At 42.9% G+C, this 25948-nt stretch overlaps 3 protein-coding genes across 6 annotated transcripts in view; 2 read left to right on the forward strand and 1 right to left on the reverse strand.

Moving 5' to 3' along the window:
* Positions 1-23855, reverse strand: part of FAM228B (family with sequence similarity 228 member B) — a 37341-nt gene extending 13486 nt beyond the window's left edge. The window contains exons 1-3 of one of the 2 annotated variants that reach the window (XM_079109629.1): positions 23781-23855; positions 7008-7129; positions 1815-1883 (exon numbers count right to left, since the gene is read on the reverse strand). In XM_079109629.1, the coding sequence (XP_078965755.1) occupies positions 1815-1883; positions 7008-7106 (168 nt within the window). In that variant the 5' untranslated portion in view covers positions 7107-7129; positions 23781-23855. Of the gene's footprint in view, positions 1-1814; positions 1884-7007; positions 7130-7568; positions 7698-23780 lie in introns of those variants that run through there. The other variant, XM_079109630.1, reaches the window with a different exon arrangement.
* TP53I3 (tumor protein p53 inducible protein 3) lies at positions 843-25902 on the forward strand (the record flags this gene model as incomplete). Of its 3 annotated transcripts, XM_079109631.1 has the most annotated exons (7): positions 843-1050; positions 18836-19618; positions 20027-20169; positions 22011-22278; positions 23705-23917; positions 24764-24960; positions 25720-25902. In XM_079109631.1, exons 2-7 carry the CDS (start codon positions 19609-19611, stop codon positions 25900-25902), a joined length of 1014 nt encoding a protein of 337 aa, XP_078965757.1. In that variant the 5' UTR covers positions 843-1050; positions 18836-19608. The 3 variants fall into 3 exon arrangements, with proteins under 3 accessions (XP_078965757.1, XP_078965759.1, XP_078965758.1); XM_079109633.1 differs by lacking the exons at positions 843-1050; positions 18836-19618 and adding an exon at positions 12090-12221; XM_079109632.1 differs by lacking the exons at positions 843-1050; positions 18836-19618 and adding an exon at positions 18466-18599.
* Positions 8867-11799, forward strand: PFN4 (profilin family member 4). Its single transcript, XM_079109646.1, has 4 exons — positions 8867-9007; positions 9370-9507; positions 10575-10680; positions 11661-11799. Exons 1-4 carry the CDS (start codon positions 8891-8893, stop codon positions 11687-11689), a joined length of 390 nt encoding a protein of 129 aa, XP_078965772.1. The 5' UTR covers positions 8867-8890; the 3' UTR covers positions 11690-11799.
* Positions 25903-25948: the final 46 nt, after the last annotated feature.

Consider the following 25948-nt stretch of genomic DNA (forward strand, 5'->3'; position numbering starts at 1 on the left):
ATCCTCAGCACCACATATAAATAAAAAAAATAAAGGTCCATTGACAACTAAAAATGTTTTCAAAAAAAGAAAGAAAAGAACATGCCAACATGAAATAAGCCAGAGAAGGACAAATACTGTAGGATTTCACTTATGTAAAATATCTGGAATAGGAGCTTGGCATGGTGGCACATGCCTGAAATCCCAGAAACTTGGGAGGCCGAAGCAGGAGGATCACAAGTTCAAGGCCAGCCTCAGCAAATTAATGGGGACCTAAGCAACTTAGTGAGACCCTGTCTTAAAATAAAAAATAAAGAGGGCTGGGGATGTAGCTCGGTGGTAAAGTGCTCCTAGGTTTAATCTGTTTTGTAGAAATAGAAAGTAGATTAGTGGTTACCAGGGGCTTTGGGAGAGGGAAAAAATAAATTAACTGCTTATTAAGTACAATATTTCAGTTTGGGGTGACAAAAGGATTGGAAATAGTGGTGATGATTACAGAATAATTGTGAATGTATTTAATAACACTGAATGGTACACTTAAAAGTTGTAAAATGGCAAAATTTACACAGTACATATTTTACCACAGTAAAAAAAAAGTGATCTACTTTAAAAAAAAAAAAAATATTTTCAAAGTGGGAGACATTTGGCCTGGGCCTTAAAGAATATGGAATTATTCAGGAATAAAAAGAATGGCAGAGGATGAGGAAGGGGAATATTTTACGAAAAACGAGAGAAGAGTAAATGCAATGGTGTATTAGATCCTGGTCCAAAGAGCAAGTCATTGGTCAAGAAGATGCCTAAGTAGACCGTGAACTAATCACTCTCACCAAAACTTCTCATCTATCTGTCATGTAACAAATGAGATCATGTGATTGCTAGCATCATCAGGAAATCAAAAATGAAAAAAATAAAGTATAAAAACGCTAAGATGTTCTATGGGTCTAGTACTCTTTAGTTATTCCCAGTGATAATTTCTTTCCTTCTTTTTAAAATACTTTTTCAGTTGTCAATGGACCTTTACTTTGTTTATGTGTGATGTGAGGATTGAACCCAGTGCTTCACACATGCTAGGTAAGCACTCTACCATGAGCCACAGCCCCAGCACCTCAATTTCTTTCCTTTTTAAAGAACTTCAAATAAAATATGTGTGTGTGTGTGTGTGTGTGTGTGTGTGTGCGCGCGTGTGTGTGTGTTCCTGACCTTGAACCCAAGTGTGTTTTGCCAGTGAGCAACATCCCCAGTCCTTTGCACTTTTATTGGGACAGGGTCTCACTAATTGCTGAGGGTCTTACTATGTTGCTAGGGTTGGACTCAAAATGCAATCCTCTTGCCTCCAGTCTCTGGGGTCGCGGGGATTAAAAGCTTGTGCCACCCCACTTGTCTAAAGATAATTCTTAAAAACAGATGGACAGTTTTATCATACTTTGCATGGACGTTCTGTTATCTAATTTAGGCCCATCCTGCTCCAGTTAAAACCAGTGCTCACCCAGGCATAGCGGAGTAATAATTAGCCAGGCATTCTGATCACAGCTCCTAAAATGAGGTTATTCCCAGTGACCCAGTAGAATCCCCACTAAGATGAAGGAACAAGTGAGTCAGCGGACATTCTTAAACTGTATCTGTGGAAGGAATCCCCCCAGTGTGAAGGAAGAAAGGAAGTCTAGAAGCAACATTCCCAGAGGTCCCTTAAAGTTAACCCCAGTGCTAACGAATGTTTTTAATTCTATTTAATGTATTTTCTAAAATTCTTTATAGGATACATTACTTTGAAAGTGAAAAAAAAAAAACCAAAGTTTAATCTTTTCATTGACATGAGTTTTCTAGTCAGTTCTTACCTTAATTATATACTTTTCTCTACATAATATAGATTGAATAGCTGCATCAGTATCTTCTTTAGTGAAGGCCTAAAAGAACAGAATGAAACTTTGAAAATCAAATCTTGAAAATATTAAATTATTGGTACTATCTGAACTCAATGAGACTTATGCCTGAAGGTTCTGATTCAGGAGAAGAAAATTCAGTTTTTCCATTTCTTTTTTCTTTTTTTCTCTTTCCACATTTTTATTAGTGCATAATAGATGTACATAGTGATGAGATTTATTTTTTTACAGTCATACCAGTTTTCTATTCCAAATCATATCTCCAAGTGCCTTTTTAAAGGGTATTTTAATCTTTCTGCTCTTGATTACAGGTTATTCTAAGGGAAAATTAAACTCAGCTCACAGACATTTTGAGTCCCATAACAGTACAATAACTTGCCCAGAGTCACACAGTAGTTAGAATCCATTTTTTTCCCCACATCTGATAAAGATGTTTCTTCGTTTATGGGTTAAAATACACACAGAGAGCCTTCTCTCTGAGGCTCATCAACCAGATAAGACAGACTGATCTTTCAGCCTTAAGTCTTACAGGACCACCTAAGAATTTGTCAGCAGTCTCACGAAAAGCTTAGTGCCACCAAGGCAAGTACTGTATCTATGAGAAATACCACTAGTGTAAAATAATAAAAGGTCTTAGAAAGAAGTTCTATTCAATCCCCTGTTCTTCTTTCTGTTCTTCCATGATGAACTCACCCAATTTTGTTTTTCAAAATTGCTTAAACATAAGCTAAAATATAAAGACTTCATAAAATAAATCAAGGAAGAGTTATATTTTTACCCATTAACTTACAGCTAATCATGAAACATAAAATTATAATCAAATGAGTGAGTGGATCTTCCCAGAATGAAAGAAATGTCCTATTGAAACAAAGAGAAACTTGCTATCAAGGTCTTTCATTCTTTTGACTAATTTTTCCATGACAGTTAACAAATTACCTGAATTTTCTCAGACAGTAAGGACATAAATATAATTAAAATAAATTAATTTATCATTAGTAAAGACTACAGCTATCAAGTAAATATTAATAATAAATAATATTTTTGTATTCAAGTCACACTTTCAGATTTTAAAGCAACATAATCTTTAGGGAATAGTTCATAACAACATAACTTTTCCATTTTCATAACAAATATTCCACAAATATTTGCCATAAAATACAAAAGGCTGCTGTCTAGCACATAATTACCTTTTTAATTCTCTCATAATTCATAAATATAAAATATTCTCAGGGCTGGTGGTGTGGCTCAGTGGTAGAGCATGTGCTCAGCATGTACAAAGCCCTGAGTTCAAGTGCAGCACCACAAAAGTTAAAAGTAAAATAGAAAAGAAGTCAGGCTGGTGGCACATGTTTGTAATCCCGGCGACTTGGAGGCTGAGGCAGAAGGATTACAAGTTCAAGGCTTGCCTCAGCAACTTAGACACTTTCTCAAAAAATTAAAAGGACTGTGGATGTAGCTCAATGCTAAAGCATTCCTGAGTCAATCTCCATTACCAAAACAAAAAGGAAGTATTCTCAAGGTAACTGTTGGTGGAAGTAGTTCAGTCCCACTACTATTTTTTTTTTTTTTTTCTTCTCAGAAGGGAATTCATTAAGCAAATAGAGTGTCTCCCTGCAGGGTAAGAGAGAAAATGAGAGGAAAAGAGAAAAGACAGGGCGCGTGCTAGAGAGAGTGGAAAGCCAGGAGGATAGAGAAAAGTGAGGAGGACAGACAGAAGAATGGGGAAAGATGGTGGGGAAGCTATGGTAGACAGTTGAATTCCGCAGGGCTAACAGGGGACCAATATCAGAGAAGGGTACTTGCAAGCTGACTGATAAACCAATAGCTAGCTAGGATGTTCACAGATTGACAAGTGGTTGGGAGGCGGGGAAAATGACTGCACCTGATGGGCCGGGGAGCAGCTTTATACATTACATTCCCCCGTTTCTGTTTTTATAAGAAAATCTTTTGCTCTCCAGTTCTTTCTGAAGCCTTCTCTCTCCTTCCTGCCTAAGTGACTGGGGCTGGTTTTGCAGGTGAGATGTAAAAAGTCCATTCTCCTTCCAGACTTCCAAAGGCAGATGGTTTTCATGGACTTCATTTCCTCGATTTGACTGATCCCCTATTTCTACACTAACTGCCTGTCCCCAATTCTGACCTCATTCACCCCTCTAATTCTAGGAACTTCTTTGCTATAGGTAAAGGGGGTCGATGACCGCTCTGGCTTCTCCGAGCTGAAAGGGGGCAGCGTGGGGCAAGCAGTTTGGAGTTCCCTTTTTAGAAATCGAGTCCCACTACTCTTCATTTCCAGAACAGATGAGTAAAATTTCACAATCTAAGAATTATCTTTTCCAATTAACCTCATAGAAGTTAAGGCTCATGGGAGTTTTCTAGAAGCCCAGAAAATCCTGAGCGAAACCAGTTTAAACTCAAATGTGTCTAATTCAAAATTCATTCTTTCATCTTTTTGCCTAATAGAATTACTATTCCTGTCAAGTCTGGTGTCCTCAACTAAGATGGGTACTGAACCAATATTCCAGCTCCAGACAGAAATATGAAAAAGTCACCAAAGACACTGAAGAGTGACCAAAAGCAGGGACAATGGAAGGTAGTGAACACTTGGAAAAAGACAACGGCCCTGGATGAATTTTCAGATTTTTGTGGACTGAGAACATTATCAATCAGAGCTAAAGGAGGTAGCTAAAATTCAGATGGAAACCAGTAAAAACTGTGTTTTACTGGTTCAGGAATTAGAAGACATAGTTGAAGGTATGGAGTTTTCACCTCCCATGGGAGTTGGGAGGTGAAAGGAGAAATACCTAAAAGAGGAGAGCCATAAAAAGAACACACAAATTCTTCAAATGAATTCTGGCCAGATCTCTAGCAGATTCTTGATCTATGTACACAGGGGAGACTCCATGCAGCCCACCTACAGCTAAAAAACTAAACAGTGACTTCATTTCCTACTAAACAAAGAGGAGACAAAGTTTGGAGTTCAAGTTCTGCTAAATTAACTGCCTGCTTAAAAAGAAAAGATCAATATTCTTCAGAGGAAAATAACAATCCAGCTCCTCTATGATGTATCGCTTATGATAAAATCACTTAAAATATAATCAAGAATTATGAGACAGGGAAAAGGAAATCAATGGAGACCAGTTCTAAGATGCCAATATATTAGAATTAGAAGGTAAAGATTTTAGGACAGCTATTATAGCTATGCTTAGGAACTTAAAGGAGGGCTGCGGTTGCAGCTCAGTGGTCGAGCACTTGCCTAGTGCATATGAGGCACTGGGTTTGATCCTCAGCACCACATAAAAATAAAGGTATTATGTCCAACTACAACGAAAATATTTTTAAAAAGAACTTAATGGAAACATACCCACAGTCAATGGGTAACAGAAATTTAAAAAGAACTAAGTGGGAAAATTCAATTCTCAACTTTTAAACAAACCTCAGTGGGTTTAACAACAAATTGGAAATGACATAAAAACAGTCAGTGAACTTGAAGACAAGAGTATTAAAAACCGTTCAGGCTGGGGATGTAGCTCAGTTGGTAGAGTGCTTGCCTCGCAAGCACAAGGCCCTGGGTTCAATCCCCAATACCACCAAAAAAAAAAAAAATTCAACCTATATGAGACAATATCGAAAGAATCAACGAGTGGGTAATCAGATGTGCAAAAGGGAGGAGTAAAAAAAAATGGAACAGAAAAAAAACTGAAGAAAAAGTGGTTGGATAAGAATTTCCACTTCAGACAAGATAGACTGACAAATGTACCCTTCCACCCAAAATAAATTTTAAAATATTAAATAAATGAAAGTCATTTTTAAGATATTGGACACCAGGCAATGAAGGTTAGAGGCCCCTGAAAAAACAAAGAGCCCACCTGTCTCCCTGAACTAAGGGAGGAAGCTGGGAGTCCGGGGAAGCCCAGGAAGTTCATAAGGTAAGGGTATGCTGGGGAGACGAGCCACAGAGCTGCAAAGGATCAGATCTACAGGAGGACCCCCTGAGTCTTCAGATGAATGCTGAACACTATAATCATGTAGGAAAACTACCTAAAGAAACACTGGGGTTGCGGGGGATGGATCTGAAAGAATTAGATAATCAAGCCCAAGGTCACACAGACCCAGTAATATTCCCTTTAACATCAGCCAGAGTGGTAAACCCCATAGTTCACTGATCAAATCAAACGTTGACCAGACTACAAAACAAGCGAAACTCTCATACATCCTTACTGGGAATGTAATGTGATTGAATGACTCTAGAAATCAATTCGACCCCTTTATAAAAAGTTAATTTCATTTACCATATGACCCAGTCATTCCTTGTCTAGATATCTAAGAGAAATGAAAGCATGTATCTATAAGACATGTACTTGAATACCCATAACAGCTCTTTATTTATAAAAGCCCAAAGCTGAAATGACCCAAATGTCCAGCAATACAGTGGTCAAATTGGGACATACCCGTATAATGAAATAACCAGCAAAAAAGAAATCAAACATTGATACATACAACAAGGTGGGTGAACTACAAAATAATTATGAGTGAAAGAAGTCTGAGAAAAAGACTACATACTGTAAGATTCCATTTGCATTAAAAATGTAAATGCAAATTAAATTATCGTGACAGAAAGTAAAGCGTTGGTTACAAGGGGTAAAGGGGGTAGATTACATAAGGACATAGGGAGAAAACTTAGGGAATATTAATATGTTCATTATTTTGCTTTTGGTGATGTTTTCAAGTGTATATATATATATATAAATAAATATGTACAAATATATATGTGTGTCAAAACACCAAAGTGTACACTTTAAATGTGTACAGTTTATTATATGTCAATTATATCTTAGTAAAACTGTTTAGGAAAAATTAGAACATATCAAAATTTGGGTAAAGCAATACTTCGAGAGAAATTTACAGCTTTGTTGCAGTAAAAAAAAGACATATAGTCAAAAAAAAAATAAAATGTACAATTAAACCATTAAAAAAGACATATAGTCAATGACCTAAGATTCCACCTTGAGAAGTTAGAAAATGAAAAGCAAATAGAAGGCAAAGGGAGTATTAAAGAGAAATAGAAAGCAAACAGCAGAAAAATAACAGGTAGCATAAGGCACTTCCTACTGCACCCACCCAAGTAAGAACTCTAAGTGCCGACGATTATACCTCCATGAAGCCAAGACGCTGTGGTTGCAACCATTCTTTTGAGCTCTTGACTCTGGGAAGTGTGCCAGTTACCAGATCATGGCTGTCTACGTTTTTCATTGCGGTCACGAGTGACAGAAACCCTAGAAAGACCAAAAATTAACTTCTGTAGTAGTGAAAATTCACTATCATCGTCTTTTCTCTTCCATTCAACAACCAATACTTTTGACCTTGAGCGGATGTGGAATGGATTTTGAACACTCCCAACCATTCTTTCCCTAACAAGAGGCCTTCCCCACAAGGTGTTTTGTTTGTTTGTTGACAGGCTCTCATTAAGCCGCCGTTGCTGAGGCTGGCCTCGAACTTGCGATCCTCCCGCCTCCGCCTCGGGAGTCGCTGCGACTGCGGTCAGCCGGGTGCCCCGCGCCGCCCTGCAGGCTTTTGATGGTGTCTTCAGAGGCAGACGTTTTGAAGCAGGGGATTCTGTGAACTAACCCCGACCTCTGCTGCTACCAGGCATCCCGAACCAGCCAGGTGGCGACAGCCAGGCCCGCAGGCGGGCCACCTGCAGCCCTTCTCTACCTTAGTAGCCGGCGCGGGGACTGCAGCTCCCAGGCTGCCCAAGCCCAGGCCGAGCTGCGCGGAGGAGGAAAGGCGGCGCTTCCGGGCAAACTGCGAGCCCTCAAGCTCTGCGCGACCCCGGCCCTCGGCACGCTTGCATCCGCGGTCGGGGCGGTCGGTCTGCGCACGCCGCCGATCTACGTGCCCACTGGGCGCCCCGCGCGGGCGCGGGCGGCCTCCCCACCCTGGGCTCCGCGCCCACGGCGTGCGCGGGGCGGCCCCGGCCGGCGGGGCCTTCGGCTCTGCAGCACCGCGCGGGGCCCGAGGCCCGAGAGCCGCCCGCCAGGCCCGAGCGCGGGCTTCGGAACGCGCGAACGTTCGCGTCCAGTGTCCCCGCGCCGCAGCCCCGCGCGGCCCCTCGGCCGCGGACGCCGCCTGTCGGAGCTGGGGGCGCGCAGGCGGGCGGAGGGCGCGTGTCGCGGGTCGGCGTCTGGACCGGCTGTAGTCACTGCGCCGCGGTGACAGGCGGCCGCCACCGCCAATCCCGCCGCCTCCGCCCGCGTCGGTTGACCGGCCTGTCCTCGCCACGCCCGCCGTCCCAGGAGGCGTCCGCTCCCTCGAGTCCTCCGGGCCTCGCGTGCGTCGCCAGGGCCAAGGGGACTGGAGACCAGTCGCCGCAGCCCGCTCCCTGTCCGGCTCTGACATCCGCATCCCGGTGACCAAGCTACGGAAGGGAGAGCGGGGAAGGGGCGTCGGCCCTCGCCCTGCGGTGGGCTCGTCCCTACGGTGGACGAGTTGTGCTGCTGAGCACCGTCCAGGAGGACGGGCCTCGGGCGGGAGATGTTGGTTTAAGGGACTTAAAGCTTTTAGTCCTCTGGGGTGTTGATCACTACCTGTCTTTGGCGCAGATGCTGGTCAGCGGGAAGGGATGTGAGGATAATGACCTGCATATCTCATTTAGCTCCGTGGTTCTCCATTCTGACTGGTTTGGAGTTGGGGTTTTGGGGCGCCACCATGTCTAGTTTGTTTTTAAGTCCCAGATGATTTTCATGCAAACCTACCTAGAAAACGTTGATGCTGTGCGATTTTTCCAAACAGCTTCATGACTCACTCGGTGTGAACTGTGATTTTCTGTGGTTCTGTTTCCCTCTTTGAGTATGGTGGACTCTGGATGATGGGCCACCATTTTCACTGTTCTGTTTTTTTTTTTTTTTTCCAAAGTACACATGCTGATATTAAAGCTGCATGAAGTGTCTTAGGAACATTTTGCGTTCTCCTGCCTTTTAAGAGGGAGCCAGAGTAGATGGCTTCAACTGTAGTTCCCATTTCAGAGCTAAGGGAGCATGAGCCACTTGCAGATCTTACTCTTAGATAGCCTCCTGGGAACCAAGCACGTGGACAGCGCGGCCCTCATCAAACTCCACGAGCGGAGCGTGTGTGTCGCAACACCAGGATTTAGTGTAAGAAAAAGCAAATTTGGGCATAAGACTTTTAAATGAACTTTTCCTCAAAGAGCTCTGGTAAGAATTTTGGTTTTCTGGGCCACATAGTCTCTGTCAGGCATTCTACTTTGCAGGAGTACTGAAAAGAGCCATAGACAACCCTTAAAAGAATGGATGTGACTATGTTCCAATAAATCGTTCTTCATAAACGCTGAAATAAGAATTTCACATAATGTTCACATGTCACAAAATGGTGTTCTTTTATTTTTCCCCTAGCAATTTAAAAATGTAAGAACCATCTCCACAACTTTCAGGTCACAAAAAACAGGCAGTGGCTACTGGCATAGTTTGCTGACTCCTGGTCAATTTAACCTCTACAGCTAATGCCGAGGGATACCCGAACACTTGTGAATGGATTTGCCAAAAACCCTTTGCAAACCCGTAGAGAAGGATTGTATTTCAAGGAACAGGATTACAAATGTGTCCGGGCAGATGACTACTCTCTTTACGCAAAGAATGTGAGTGTTCAGAATTTGAAGACAGCTGTGTAAAAACCTTAAGAATTTGACTCATTTTCTTTGTACCTTCTGAACATCTCCATGTTTAGCCTCATTACTGCCTTGTGGCATTCAGAAAGCAGTCTAGTGCCAAGAAGGCATATTTAAAAGAAAGTGCTATTAGACAGCCTGGTTTGACAAGCATTCATCCCAGAAATTGTCGACTGAACCTCCCCTGAACTATCTTTATTCAGGCAGTCCATCTTCATACTCTACTTCCTCCTCCTCAAAAAAAACAAAATGTTACTGGTTGATTATTTCTTATCAGAAATGCTTGAGACCAGAAGTGTTTCAGATTTTAGATTTTTTTCAGATTTTGGAATATTTGCAGATATATAAGATCCCTTGGGAATGGACCCAAATCTAATCATGAAATTCATTTGTTTTATATAAACCTTCTAGACATAGCCTGAAGGTAATCTTATACAATATTTTTAGTGTGCCTGCAATTTTACTGTGACCCTTCACATGAGGTCTGGAGTGGAATTTTCCACTTGAAGTATGTCAGTGCTCAAAAATTTGTAGGCAGGCTGGGGTTGTAGCTCAGTGGTAGAGTGCTTGCCTAGCATGCATGAGGCACTGGGTTCGATTCTCAGCATCACATACAAATAAATTTCAAAAATAAAATAAAGGTCCATCAACAACTAAAAAAAAATTTTTTTTTAAATTTTCAGGCTTTGGTGCATTTCAGATTTTGAAATATTCTGATTAGGGATGTTCAAACCGCCTCTTGTTCTATCTTACCTACAAGGAATTCAGGAGATGAAATTCATGTCCATTGAATGCCCCATGTTATGAGTTAGGCACACTTAACGTTATAAACAAAATAGCCTGGTTTTACAGAAGAGGCAAAGCAACTGAGGCTTTAAAAGGATAAATAATTCTTCCATAGTCATGTAGCAGAAAATGGAGGTGCTGGAATTCAAGCTCACAGCCCACCAATTCCAAGATGTACTGCCTCTGTGTTACATCATTTGGCCATTGTGTTAGGACCAATAGCAGGGCATTCTATTTTATTATTTATCCAGGACAAAGGTGGTGTGGTTGTTGTGAAGACCCAACAGTATCTTCTGGTGGCCACTTATACTGAAGGAATGTATCCAAGTGTCTGTGTAGAAGCCACAGAGAAACTGGGTAAGTGTGCCTCCCCCATGCCTGATTTTATTCCCTGTGTGTCAGGTCTTCTGAATACAAGTAACAGTGACCCAACTCAAGCCAGCTAGGGGAGAAAGGAGACATTCACAGGAAGGATATTGGGACTGTTTAATTACTGAAAGAAGGGTGCTACTGAGTCACAGGGAAAGCAGATGCCAGAAATGGGAACACAGTAGGACTCGGTCTTGTCTCTGCTTCCGACTCGGCTTTGTTCCGTCCTATTGCAAACGACTTCCTTTCCATGATGGTATCTGGCCAAGCCTCCCATCCTAACCCTTAATTTTTCTTAGGACCTTGAATTAACAAACCTAAGGTCATATGATTTACCCCATAATGAGTCAGTTATGGAGGAGGGGTGGGATGGGGAGCAGGTTAAAAAGCAGAGCAGTAACTGTTGGCCCACCCTCTCTGAAGGCTTTTTGTAGAAAAGTTACTGGAAGCCAAGTAGCCACCTTGTTGATGTGTGCAGCATTTCTCTTCCATGTCTATACTCCTCCCCAGTCCCCAGTCCTGGGATTGATTCCAGGGCCTTACACATGCCAGGCAAGCACTGAGCTACACCACCAACCCTTTTAAGAATTTTGAGACAGAATCTTACTAAGTTGTCCAGGATGACCTCAAACTTGTGATCCTCCTGCCTCAGTCTCCCCGAGTAGCTGAGATTACAGATGGGCACCAATATACCTGGCTTTGTCTAATAGGGAACTAAGGCAAAATTTGATCTTAGTAAATAGCAAATTCTTCATTTTATATTCTTCTAAATTTATTCTTTTAAAAAATTATTGAAATTACAGAAACACTCCTTTGAAATAGTAGACGTGTCTAGCAAGGAAAGTTTTCCAGGCATCCTTGTGTCGCCAGCGTCTAGCACATGGTAGTTACACAACACCATTTAAATGATGGCATTATAGTGATGATTTATTATGCATTAATAATTACCAAGCTATGTTTTCTTTCAGGAGACTATCTAAGAAAAAAAGGACATTAAGTAATAAGAGGACTATAAAAGACAGCTTTTTCATTTTAGAAGAAGACTATAGATCCCAAAGAAACAATATCTCATTTTGTGGTTGGAAAACACAAAGCAGAAGATACCAAAAAAGATGACTGAGTTAAGGGGTCAATTTTTCTTATTTCAATAGATTGCCTTTGATTGGGATTACTTGATTTCCGGTTTGTTTTTTATTTTGTTTTTGTTTTGGCCATTGGTGTGGAGTGTGAGAGCACTGATAATTCCACAGGCATATCTTTTTGGGACTTTTACCTCTGTGAGATTCTTGCACGCCTAACACCTTGCCAGACAGACCAAGAATGCAAGGCCCTAACCACTCTTTATCCAGGGTGGTACTGCAGCAAGCAACCTTTAAAAATGATGTCTCCCTGCAAGGCAAAGAGCAAACTTGGTCACTGCTTGGTGTAAAATAAGTAGAGTCGCTGAGCCTCAGCATTATTCTCCTATGATGTAGTTCACTGCGTGCGTGGCATCCATCTGGTCTACATTACCAATGTGGGACCTGGAGGTAAGGGGAATTTAATACAAAGGCCACCCAGCAATGGGCCACTAGTCAAAGTATTAGATGGACATTCCCTATTCTATCTGAAGACATTTGGTATTATTGAATATTGTATAGATCTTCTCAAAAATCAAAAAGAAATTTCTAACTCTACTTCCCTCACTACATCCTAGTCCACACCACTTAGTAAGGAAAAATGGACATCGAATGCAGCCTTGCCAAGAAAGGATTCATCTTCTCTTGGTCACTTCCTGGGATAATGATCAAAATGATAAGTCAGAGAGTCATATAACCATTTTGAAAATTTTGGATTTCCCCTGACCATTCCTGGACATGATACATCTTTGTTTCCCCAAACAGCAACCCCAGGACAGTCACAAGTTAGTAGTCCCTTCAGGTGTTCCCTTGGGAAAGTATGGCTTAGACCAAGTGGCCAAGGCAGGGAGGGTCTAGAGAATTCAAACTTAATTCTCGATTAGCCAGCTTGGATTGGCATGGTTCTATATCATAAGGATAATGACAATCTAGTTGAGTACACTGCTTTCCCGGTCCCTCTACTAGTGTAGTACATGGGCCAAGCAGGGATATAATTGGTCTCTAAGTTTTGTAAAGCTTCCCCTGATCCTTTCATATCTGACCCAAACAAAACGTCTGAGTACAAGTGGGGCATGATTAGAGAAAAATGTAGTTATAGCAACTGGGGTGGGATACATCAATCATATAGCCCTGGAGGCCCTGTCACCTGGGGAGAGAGCATCTTAGACCTCTCAAGGTGGGGAAATGGGAGAACTCCTTAACTCCTTAGTCCTTTTTTTTTCTAGTGAGGGTCAAACTTAGGGTCTCATGCATGCTAGGCAAACACTCTACCACTCTCCCCATTCCCTCCTTAATACTCTTTTTATCACCTCAACTTGGTAAAATGGTTCTATGGTCTAACTTACTAGCCGTGGCAAATAGATTAAAATCAAATATTAGACCCTTTGCAGTTCTTTACACCAACAGGAAGCAAGGTGCAGTATCCCAAATTCCAAAGACAGTGTGCTGGGGAAAAGTGCCTTTTTCAGTGTTTACAAAAATTCTCTTGTTTTCAGGTTTTGTGTTAACTTGTAACAGTCTTTCAAAGAGCTTATTTCCAGCATCATTCCTTTTCTGAGTGTGGGTATTAAGAGCCAGAGATTTTTTTCTTGGTCAGCCTTAATACTCCTAGTCCATTCATTCATTCATTCATTCAGTTACTGGATTCTTTTTTTTTAGATGTTCATAGACCTTTATTCATTTATTTATATTCGGTGCTGAGACTCGAACCCAGTGCCTCACACATGCTATGCAAGTGCTCTACCACTGAGCTACCACCCCAGTCCCAGTTGCTTGATTCTTATTTTGGATGAGAAGCTTGCAATATAAGGATTGCCAAAAGAAAGGAAAATTCCCAGTATTTTAAAATGTAATAACCCTTTCATTCTCTATTGTTCAAAATGCATCACATGGCTGGACATGGTGTGCACATCTGTAATCCCAGTGACTCAGAAGATTGAGGCAGGAGAATTACAAGTTCAAGGCTATACTCAGCAACTTAGAAAGACCCTGTCTGAAAAACAGAAAGAAGAAAACAAAAATAGGAGAACTGAATATGTAGCTCAGTGTCCTGGTTTCAATCCCCAGTACCAAAAAAATAAAGGCATCTTATGTGAAAAAGAATCCCGTGAGAGTCGAGCAAAAAAGAACATCAGTGAGGAACAGTGAAAACATAATACATATTACAAACAATTCATCTAGGGAGGGAAGGATCCATGTCTTGTCCATTTATATTTTTTAAAATTCAGAGACAAAGCTGGGCCCTGTGGCACAGGGCTGTAATCCCAGCAGCTCAGAAGGCTGAGGCAGGAGGATCGCAAGATCAAACCCAGCCTCAGCAACTCAGTCTTTCAAAGGCGCTAAGCAACTCAGTGAGACCTTGTCTCTAAATAAAATACAAAACAGGACTGGGGATGTGGCTTAGTGGTCGAGTGCCCCTGAGTTCAATCCCTGGTACCCAAAACAAAAATCAGAGGCAAAATGATTTTCACAAGGTATGATTAACATGATTACCTAAATTGAAAAATTGTTTCTGATAGGAAGGAAATTGATTTGGCTGATTATTTTAACAATAAGAACTGCCTTTGCCCTTAAGAATGTCAATGTTTTTTAATAAATGATGTAAGTCTGTGGCTGGGGTTGCAGCTCAGTGGTAGAGTGCTTGCCTAGCATGTATGAGGCACTGGGTTCGCTCCTCAGCACCACATATAAGTAAATAATATAACAAAGGTCCTTCAACAACTAAAAAAATTTTTTTAAATGATGTAAATCTGCAGCTCCAAGATGTTATGAAAATATATATAAAGCATTTGATAAGATAAACAAATATGATCCAAAAAATAGCAAAAAATGTGTTGGAATTAACATTTTTACTTTTTGAATCCTTCCTGTAAGTTTAAACAAGGTGCAACTAAATGAAAAAAAAAAAAGATATAATTAATAATCATTTGATAAAGCTTCAAAAAGCTTTATTGGTATAATTCCAGAAACAGAACTTGAATGACACTTTTTACTGGGTAATGAATCCTTTACAGACTGGATGTTTTCCAAGTCTTTGCCTTCAACAAAATTGGAGCAAGACCTAATTAAGCTGTCAGCTAATAGATCATTGAAAATAATTTTTGATGCTAGATCATTATATGGTTTTATAACTCAGAGGTATTCAAAGAAGTGGCTGCCATTTCTATAATGGAATTTCTCATCTAATTTATGCAAACTAGGTTTCTCAGAGCTTGTCTATTAAAATGAAAAATAGGAAGAGAACTATTGTTGAACTCAGCCCCATTGTAGCAATAACTATTTGCTATAGTTATAATTATAGATATAACTATTTGGAAAAACTCAGCCCTACTTTTTTTTTTTTTTTTTTTTTTTTTTTTTTTTTTTGGTACTGGGGATTGAACCCAGGGGCATTTGACCACTGAGCCCCATCTCCAGCCCTTTTTATATTTTATTTAGAGACAGGGTCTCACTAAGTTGCTTAGAGCCTTGCTAAATTGCTGAGGCTGATTTCAAACTTGTGATCCTCTCAAGTAGCTGGGATTAAGGTGTGCACCACCATGCCCGGCAGCCCTACTAAATTTCATTAAGAGATGGAGTTCTTTTGCAAGCACAGCCCCTGGGTTCAATCCCCACCACCACCAAAAAAAAAAAAAAATTGAGTTCTTTCAATAAAAATTTACTTTCTGGGCTGGGGTTTTGGTAGAGCACTCGCCTAGCAGGTGTGAAGTGTAGGTTCAATTCTCAGCGCCACATATAAATAAATAAAAATAAAGGTCCATCTACAACTAAAAACTATTTTTTTAAAAAATTTACTTTCTATGTTTAATAATTACTAATATTTAAAATAACATGTTTTCCTAAATTTCGAAGTAATAATATTGTAATGATAATTAAATCCAGAAGAAATTTAACTTTTTTTTGTCTCCTGGTTATAGGAAATAGGTTTTTTTTAAAAATTAGTGTCAGTTTGTATACATATTTTTGTTGCAGATAAGAATGACCATGGGCTGAGGCTGTAGCTCAGTGGCAGAGCACTTGCCTAGCATGTGGGAGGCATTGGGTTCGATCCTTAGCACCACATAAAAATAAACAAAATAAAGGCATTCTGTTCATATTATAACTACAAAAATTTAAAAAGAATGATCAGTAGGCCGGGTATAGTGGCACATACCTATAATCCCAGCAGCTCTGGAGGCTGGGGCAGGAGGATCATGAATTCAAAGCCAGCCTCAGCAACTTATTGAGGCCCTAAGCAATTCAGTGAGACTCTGTCTCTAAATAAAATGTTTTTTAAAAGGGGGTGCTGGGGATGTGGTTCAGTGATTGAATGCCCCTAGATTCAATCCCTGGTACAAACAAAACAAAACAAAACAAAAAACAAGTAAAAGCTTGGCATGGTGGCACATGCCTGAGGTTCCAGTTACTTAGGAGGCTGAGGCACAAGGGTTCCTTGAGCCTACAGGTTTAAGACCAGCCAGGGCAATCAATGTCTTGGTTTAAAAAAAATAAGACATAAAATGTAGCAGGATGTAATTTTATGAGAAAACTAGAATAAAAATATGGGTACTACAAGAAAAAGAAAATTAAAAAAAACTTCCAACTGGTAAAGAAGAGCTTGTTTTGAGTCTTTTAGGGAAGAGTTATGAATCAAATTTCTCTGAAATCTAGATTCTATTTCTACATTTAAAAGTGTGAGATAAAAAGAAAAATGAAATTATGTCATTTGCAGGAAAAATCGGTAGATCTCGAGACCTTTGGTTAAACAAATAAGTCAAACTCAGAAGGTTAAGGTCCTGTGTTTTCTCTCACATGCAGAAGCAAGAGAGGAAAGAGGAAAAGAAAGGTGGGGGCCGGGATCTCATGAAAGGGAGATTGTTGTGCCCAGAGGCTCGAGACCCCACAAAGACCACCAGAGACCACGATCAATGCAAGCAACAAAGAGTCATTTATTAGCAAGCTCGAGCCTGGTCCTCTGCACACTCGGTAACCAGTGACGCTAAGAGGCCCTGAGCCTTTGTTCAACAGGCCTTTTATAATGAAAAGCAAACAGTTTTACAGTGTTCTTTTTAATTGGTTAACAATTGAACAGCTAAACATTAGTCCTCCTCTGGTTGGGTCCTGCCAATCTATTTGATTCTCATTGGGTCCCACCAGAACTGAACGGTCCTAGAGGAAGAAGGGAGGAGGGAAGAGGTGAACTATGCAGGAGATGAGTCGAAGTTAGGCCCCCCGTCCTTGATAGATAAGGTTTCTAGGCAGCTGCACATTCCTCAGACAAATGTCTCTTAACAACCTCAATAAGCACGGGGGCCCAGCAGTCCTATTTGCGCTGTATTGGCTTTTGAGGGTGCAGTCGCAACTGCCTGCATCCTGGTGATTAAGACAATTAGCTGCACAGATATCACCCTGTTCTCAACAAGATCACTACAGGAAGGGGACCAAGGAGTAGAGGTGGGGACAGAAGGAGTAGTGCTGGGGAGTGATATTGGCCAAATTATATTGTTATATTGTGTACTGTGTGCATGTACAAACGTGTAACAACAAGTCCCATCAGTATGTACAACTATAATGCACCAAGTTAAAACTGTGGAATAAAGATAAACAAAAAAATGCAATATAAGAACTTAAAATGTCAGTTTTGGGGCTGGGGCTGTAGCTCAGTGGCAGAGCACTTGCCTAGCACATGTAAGGCACTGGGTTTCATCCTTAGCACCACATAAAAACAAACAAAGACATTCTGTCTCTCTACAACTACAAAAAAATTTTTTTTTAAATGTCAGTATGGATGACTGGAAATCAGTATCTTTTGCGACTATTTAAACTTAAGGTGAGGGCTTGGTTTGTAGCTCAGTGGTAGAGCACTTCCCTGGCATGTGTGGGCCCTGGGTTCGAGTCTCAGCACCACATATAAATTAAAAAAGGTCCATGGACAACTAAAAAAATATTTAAAAAATAGAAAAAAATAAATTTAAGATGAAACATTTTAGATATCCACCTTAAAAAATGTAAGAAGAGACACATAGTTTTTGAAAATTCTTTTTGTCTCTTTGAGAATTAAAAAGTGTGAACAACACCACCGAATTAAGAAGAAATACCTTGGACCCTGAATCATGGAGGATGGGTGCCCAGGAAGGTGGCAAGCAGCCAAACAGCAGACTCCTAAAGACCGGGCAGAGCAAGGGGCCAACGGGCTGACTCAAGTCCTCCTCCTCCCAGAGCCTTCCCAAATCCTGAGTCTTGGGATTTGCTGCATCAGCCTCAGGGTAAAATGCCATGGAGACAGGGGAGGAGGAGCCCAGAGAAAGTCCTGAAGGCACAGAAGCTGGCGTGATACCCAGGCAAAGTGTCAGCTCTTACACTGTTCCAGGCCATGAGTCACCAATGAGCTACTGGGCTGCCCAAGCTTGGTCTTCGAACTAGAGAAGCTGCTGTCTCAAGGTGACTCAGCAGAACTTCACAGAACTTTTGGAGGTGCTGGGAGCCACTGGACATGGGGGAGAGGTTGTAACCCCACCTGTCAGAGAAGCAGTGGTATCTCTACCCTCAGCTCAGGGCTTTATGGATAAATACCTCTCCCCCAAACCTAACACAGAAGATGGTGTATGGTCTACTAATACATGAGCTTTGTGGGGATTCTTCAGAGGCCAGAGATGTGGGGGAACATGGAACACAGATCCTGCAACCAGTAACTGAGAAATAACTACCGGCCCTAACATTTGGATCTTGACAGAAAGGGGATCCTTTGTTTCAAGAAGAGCAACCTGTTCTGTGGGGCTTCCACAGACCAACTGCTGCTCCTTCAGGGAGGTGGGTTCAACACACCCAGAGATGGGACAGTCTGTGTAATGCAAAGGGATGCCTCATGAGCACTGCTTGGTGGAGGTCCCTTCCTCCCTCTCCTACTGTGAGGCCTGCTACTTCCACCAGCCCCTTGCTTCTCTCCACTTTTTTTTTTTTTTAATACTTTTTTAGTCATCAATGGACCTTTATTTGATTTGTTTATGCAGTGATGAGAATCGAACCCAGGGCCTCACACATGCTAGGCAAGTGCTCCACCACTGAGCCACAACCCCAGCCTTTCTCTCTACTTTTTGTCTCTTGTCTTCCTCCCTCGCCAAAACCAAAACCCAAAGGGAACGGTGATAAGATGGACTCTCCTGCAGACTCAAGCTCAAGCTGGGTTTGACAGTCACTCTGCTGTGGACTGGCTCTGAGGCCCTGGACAAGGCATTCACCCACCTGAGTGGAGCTCATAGCCTGTCTGCTTCTGATGTTGGGAGGCATACTTAAGTACAGCCACATCTGGCACTGTGACCTGTCCCCCATTCTCAAGCACTCTCCCCTGTCAAACCCCCATAACCTTTATGACATTCCTGTCCCTTCACCTTCTTCAGAGACTATACTGACCCTTCTCTGCCCACCACATGGTTGCAAAGAGCTGGACATAAGGGGTCACTCCTTGCTCCTAACATGCCCAGAACGGGGGGCTATGTCCTTTTCATCCTCCTTCTGTCCTGAACCCAAAGTTGCACTCAGAGCTTCCTGAGCACTTGGACCACAAGACTGTCAGAGCTCTGGGCAGAACAACACAGGTGGTCTTGGTCTTGGTCTTTGTTTGGGAAGGGGGAGGGTTGTTTCTTTCAAGAGTCAAACTTGTGTAATATGAGATTCTTACACACCCATAGCACAGGAACTGGTGTGGGCCTGCAAATCATTCCCGCCCAGAACAAAGTCCCTCCCTGAGCTGGGCCTGCAGCAGCAGTTGCACCTGAAACAGAAGGTGAGGCCCAGGCACCCCCATTCTAAGAGGGAAACGATGGCTTCAGGTATGGCTCCCTTCCTACTTAGCCTGTTGTCCCCTACCCCTGAGAGTCCAGAGCTCCCTGGGAAGGCAGGCTGAATCTCAGGGAAAGCGACTGTTTGTGGGGGCTGCACTGCACCACGCCAGGGTCCACACATTGTGTAATATTTTAGCCTCATACTGGCTAAAGACCTGAACCTGATTTCTTTAATTGCAAAACCAGGTAGCTGCATTTGTCCCTCTCCATGCTGTAGAGGACTCAGGAAGAGCAGTCGCTGGGAATTGAGGGAGGGAAGTCACAGGCAGTGAGACCATAAGGTGGCTGCAGTGACATAATGGGGTGTGGAAGGCTGGTACCAAGTGATTCCAATTTGAGGGAGGGGTTCCTTTCACACCTGTCCCAGTCTCCTGCCTTTTCTCTGTTTGTCCATAGATAAAATGTTAGCTGTGCACTTTGATAAGCCCGGGGGACCAGAAAATCTCTACATAAAGGAGGTGCCCAAGCCGAGCCCTGGGGAGGGTGAAGTCCTCCTGAAGGTGGCTGCCAGCGCCCTGAACCGCGGGGACTTACTCCAGGTATCAGTCATGGGGAAGAGTAACAAGAACTGCTTTAATCAGGAACTGACCCGGAGCCAGGCCAGGCGTATCTAGATGGGTGGTTTGGGTTCTCTGCATCACGCTCCCGAGGGCTTCCAGTTTCGCGAGGGCTCACTGAGCTGGCTGGGACACCCTCCACCACCCGACCTGGGGGCGGGCTGAGAGCGCCTGCGTGCAAGTCGGCAAGGAAAGAAACTGGTTCGTTTGGTGCCCTCTGGGGCCTCCGCACTTGCAAGTGGATTCTTTTCTTTAACCCTCTCAAGTACCCAAGGAGACAGGTGTTTTTGTCTCCATCAGTGATGAGGAAACTAAGAATAGCCAGTAAGCGCCCTAAGCCAGAAACCGGGATTCATTCGGTTTCTCCATTTCATCAGCTTGCTCGGTTGATTCTATCTCCAGAGAGATCTCAAATCAGGCCAGTTTGCGGTCTCGCCGCTGACAGGCTCGAAGTCCTGGTCAACGTCATCTTACCCTGGCGCCTGCAGCGCCCTCGGCAGTACATTCTCCACATGGCAACCCGGAGGGACGGACCGAGAGTCCCTACGCGCTTGGGATAAAATGGAAAAGGCCTACCCGCAAAGGGTCTGGGGCTTTGGCAGACGACACGTCCTCCACCTGGACTAGAGTTACTTCCTGTGCCCACAGTTATCCAGCCAGCTTTACACTCCTTCCTGCCTCGGAGCTTAGTGTTTGCCTTTCTCTCCCAACCATTCTTTGACTGTCTGGCTCCTTTTCATAGGTGGACAGACATTATTGTTTATAGACCTCGCTTTAGTTTGTATTTCTATATTTATTTGTTGACTTCTTTAAAGTCTGTCTTCCCCCACTAGACTGAGTTCCACCAGGTCAGAAGCCATCTGCTTTGCTTAACACAGGGCCTGACACCAGGGAGCATGCAGTATTTGTTGTATGACAGATTACAAAGCAGAAGTTGGGTACAGCAGTAATGCCTGTAACCCCAGAGATTTTGGAGGCTGAAGTGGGAGGATCACAAGTTTGAGATCAGCCTCAGAATTTAGCGACTTAGTGAAACCCTGTCTCAAAATAAAAATTAACAATAAAAAAGGGGTTGGGGATGTAGCTCAGTAGTAAAACACCCTGGGTTCAATCCCTAGTACCAAACAGAAAAAAAAAAAAAAAAAAGGCAGAAACAGAATTTGAACCCAGATCTGTCTGGCTCCAAAGTCCAGGAAAGAAAGGAATTCATTAGTGCACAGGAAGAAACACCCTCAAGCCAGTGTGAAGCTAGAGGGACACAGGTTCCTTTGTTTAGACCCTGTTCTGCTCCAAGGTCCCAGATTATGCCAAGCAGCCATGAGCTCAGTGCCTCACATGCTGCTGACTGAATTCCTGTGCCACAGAGCCAGGCCAGCAATCTCTACCAAGGTAGAGAGAATGTGAGAACTAGTTTGCACGACATTTCCCGCTGCACGATAAAATTTCTAGATAGAAAAGACCCTGCGGTGGCCCACTTCTCATACAAACTAAGTTCAGAGCAGGAAACACAGGGCTGAGATGGCAGGAAGTCCACTTGCCAGCCCACCTCTCACTTCACCCCTCCTTGGGGTCCCACTGACTGTTGGACTGAGACTAGGGGGACATCCTGGATGGGCTTTCTCTGGGGTTACTACTTTAAATGATCATTTCTAAAAAGGTTCCTTACAACAACTGCTGTTTGAAGACCATCTGACTTTTCTTCAATCCTAAAAAACAATTCTTGAACTCTAAGCAGACAGCCACATTCTCCCTCCAACAACAAGGAAGGCTGTCACTTGACCCCTCATATCAGACTCACTTATTGTCTGTCCCTCTCTTTGCAGAGACAGGGCAAGTATCCCCCACCCCCAGGAGCCAGCAATATTTTGGGACTTGAAGCATCAGGACGTGTGTCAGAGCTGGGGCCTGGCTGCCAGGGGCACTGGAAGATTGGGGACCCAGTCATGGCTCTGCTGCCTGGTGGGGGCCAGGCTCAGTATGTCACAGTCCCTGAAGGGCTCCTGATGAACATCCCAAAGGGACTGACCCTGCACCAGGCTGCTGCCATCCCAGAGGTTTGGCTTACCGCCTTCCAGCTGTTACATCTTTTGGGTGAGGATGCCTCCTGCGCACTCTGTATGTCATGGCTCAGTTCCCCCAGGAATCAGCTGCAGCCTCCTGAAACCCCATCAGTCCTCCAGCCCCAGTGCCCTACCTTGCTGTACCAGCAGGAACACTGGATCCTCAAGCTAGGTTAGAGTGGCTTGATGTGGAGGCTGAGAATCGTGGTTAGCAGGCAAAAGGCCTGTGACATCTTTTCCCCACTCCTTTGGTATCAGGGATTGAACTCAGAGGCACTTAACACTGAGCCACATTCCCAGTCCTTTTGTTGTTGTTGTTGGTTTGTTTGTTTTAGAGACAAGGTCTCACTGAGTTGCTTAGGGCCTTGTTAAGTTGCTGAGGCTGGGTTTGAACTCACAATTGTCCTGCCTCAGTCTCCAGAGCCACTGGGATTACAGGTGTGTGCCATTGCAGCTGACTTGTGCACATCTTAACACTGTACACAGCAGCAGTTCTGGCTCCTCAAAATCATGCTGAGCCAGTGCATCAGAAGGGGCTAGGGGCATAGCTCAATGTAGAGCGCTTGCCTTGCATACTCAGTGGCCTGGGTTTGACACCCAGCACTGCAAAATCAACACAAAAGGAAAAAAACAGATGGGGCCAGTCAGTTACCTTATTTATTCCTCCTCAATCCCACAAGGCTAGCCAAGATCTCATGTGAGGGAGACTAAGAAGACTCGATCCTTGCCATTAGAGAGCTCGGTGTTAATTTGGACCTGTGCACAAAAATCAAACAACCATAAAGTTGGAAGGGTAGCCCTGTCTCTTTCACTGCAAATGAAGCTTGAGATGGGAAAAAATGGTGTGGGCAAGAGTGGTCACAGGTGGTTTTGGGAAAAGGAGGACTTGAAGTGTGAGTGGAATTGTTATGTACAGAAAGCACACATCAAAGTGGCCGAGAAAGAGTATCAAGGTGAGGCCACCTACTCCACTCAGAGGTGAAGGGTGACTGTTGTGGGGCCAGACTGTGGTAGTTCTGAATGCCAGGCTGCCTGGACTCAAAGGCAAGCCAGTGAAGAACCATGTTTCCTTTGGGGAAGAAGTATCATAATGAGAGTTCATTTTGGGAAAAAGAGCCTCATGCCTCTGTGTGGTGCCTGGATCCATAAGACCAGCTGAAGGCAAGTTTCAGACTGAAGGATTGGTTTCAGGTGGTGACACTGGGAATGGTGGCCATCCTTACTGTGTACGTCAGACATGTGCATTTTGGTGTTATGGATGTGGCTGCTAACAACCCTATTTCTAAAGGTCCTTTACTACTTTGACCAGAGGCAATAAGGCAAAAAAGAACTATTGATATGCTCAGAAAACAAGAGATTAGGCATTTGGTTCAAGGGTCAAGTGGCCATGGTAGAATGCCTATGTGGGAACCTGTGGCAATTGAAAAGTAGAACAGCTTCTGTGCTTTCTGTTACAGGAGATGTTCAGGCTGGAGAAACTGTGCTAATCCACGCAGGGGCAAGTGCTGTGGGCACAGCTGCCATCCAACTCACCCGGATGGCTGGCGCTATTCCTCTGGTCACAGCTGGATCCCAGCACAAGCTTCAAATGGCAGAAAAGCTTGGAGCAGCTGCTGGATTCAATTACAAAGAACAGGATTTTTCTGAAGCAACACTGAAATTCACCAAAGGTAAATAACTGCTTCTACAGTTCAACAGGAATTTCAGAGATGATTAAATAAAAATCCTCCATAGCTTCACAGTTGCCAGTGCTCTCCATCAGTCTTGGCTCTGCAAAATGCACTACAGCTGCTCTGGTCAAATTCTAGTATTCTTGTGTTTGACCACTGGAGACAGGCAGCCAGTACTTATTTAGGTCTAAGATGGTTTCCATGTGCATTCTTGAGTGATATGATTCATGCACACGTTATAAACTGGATAATGATGCAGAGTTGTTTTGGAATTATCCAGGACCTTTTCTTTCCAATTAGCCACTTCTCAGTGGGTTAACAGGAAGTCTGTGACAGAGTCCACTCATAGTAGGGCTGGTGTGGGAGCTTCCTAAATGAATGAATAGATGGGTTTATGTCTGTATTCCAAGACCAAATCTGGATATTTTTTACTCATCCCTTTTCATTTTTCATATGAGGACAGATAAAAACAAATTTAGCAAGTCTGCAATTCTGATACCTCAGTACATAACTTCCATGTGAACAACTAGTAGCCTGAGGTGGCTCGCCTCTATTCTGCTTTTGCCAATGCCTGGGTGAGAGAAGATACCAGGTTATGTTGGTGCACCATTTCCTTCTTCCAGTGGGTAGGGATCAGAAAAGATTAACTCTATTATACATGGTATAATAGAATTCATTACCTAAATTCTATTCACAATGTTTCTATGATGAAAGTTTCTAGTTCTAATGTACATTTACCACTTGAATCTGTATATATTTATACCCATATATTCACACATTTACCTCAGAATCTTCTTCCAAGTGTTCTGTGTCTGACTAGTATCACAAATCTGTTTCCTATGGAAGGTGCTGGAGTTAATCTTATTCTAGACTGCATAGGTGGATCCTACTGGGAGAAGAATGTCAACTGCCTAGCTGTTGATGGCCGCTGGATTCTCTATGGTCTAATGGGAGAAGAAGATGTCAGTGGGCCCCTGTTTTCAAAACTACTTTCTAAACGAGGAAGTCTGATCACTAGTCTGTTGAGAAATAGGGACAAGAAGGTGAGTTATGAATGAAAAGAAAATTTGATTGATCTATTACCCAGAAAATTACATTACACCCAGAAAGCAAGTTTCTGTCACATATTAGAATAGAAAGCCTACAAAGAAACCTGCCACCTTGTGGATAAATAGATAACTGGTTTCAGAGAACTAATTCACATTCATCAACCGAACCTTCTGCATCTTGGAAAGAGTGTAGCTAGTACTCTATGTATATAACTTTCTAACAGAATGGACAGAGCATTGACCACATTAGGAAGACATCTAATAGTTCCAAGACTTTGTTTTCAAAGGTAGATCTCTTCTCGGTATGCTAAAAAAGCTTATCAGGCAAGTGAGTCTCTAACTTCAACAGCTTATATGTTCCTGAAATCTTCTCTGTATGAAATTCTAACAGATGCCAACCTTGAGAATGTCTCCCACCACAGGGTTTCACACCTACTGGGAAAGAGCAAAGTTAAGCGGTCCTTTTGCACTGACACTACCTGAGTCCTATCTGTGTCTGCCTCTTGCATGGCACCTTTATTTAAAAACAGTTATTAGGCTGTCAGTGACACTAGTATTTTATTCCAGCTTTAAGTCTTTATCTGGTATAGAACAGAAGTTACACATTGGGGAGCATGCAGCTACATGCTGGGAAGTGAACGGATGTGCTTTTGTCACACGTTTGTGTCAGAGAGGGCATTAAGGCCCAGCAGGAGAGGGAGTGGGAGGGTAAAGCCTCTGTCTAAACTCATGGTCTTCTTTTCCTCATCTTAGTACAAGCAAATGCTGGTGAAAACATTCACAGAGCAAATTCTGCCCCACTTCTCCAAGGAGGGACCTCAACCTCTGCTGCCGGTGGTGGACAGAGTGTACCCAGTGTCTGAAATCCAAGCGGCCCATGAGTACATGGAAGCTAACAGGAACGTGGGCAAAATCGTCGTGGACCTACCCCAGTGAAGAAAGGGGCGATTCAGGGCACGGTCACCCCGGGCTTTCCCAGAGT

Source organism: Sciurus vulgaris, assembly GCF_902686455.1.
Source record: "Sciurus vulgaris genome assembly, chromosome: 14".
Lineage (NCBI taxonomy): Eukaryota > Metazoa > Chordata > Mammalia > Rodentia > Sciuridae > Sciurus > Sciurus vulgaris.

Coding starts and splice junctions, on each gene's coding strand:
- PFN4 (XM_079109646.1), top strand. CDS start 8,891: ATGAGCCACTTGCAGATCTTACTCTTAGATAGCCTCCTGGGAACCAAG. Junction 9,008..9,369: donor TCGCAACACCAGGATTTAGT/GTAAGAAAAAGC, acceptor TAACCTCTACAG/CTAATGCCGAGGGATACCCG. Junction 9,508..10,574: donor ACTCTCTTTACGCAAAGAAT/GTGAGTGTTCAG, acceptor TTATTTATCCAG/GACAAAGGTGGTGTGGTTGT.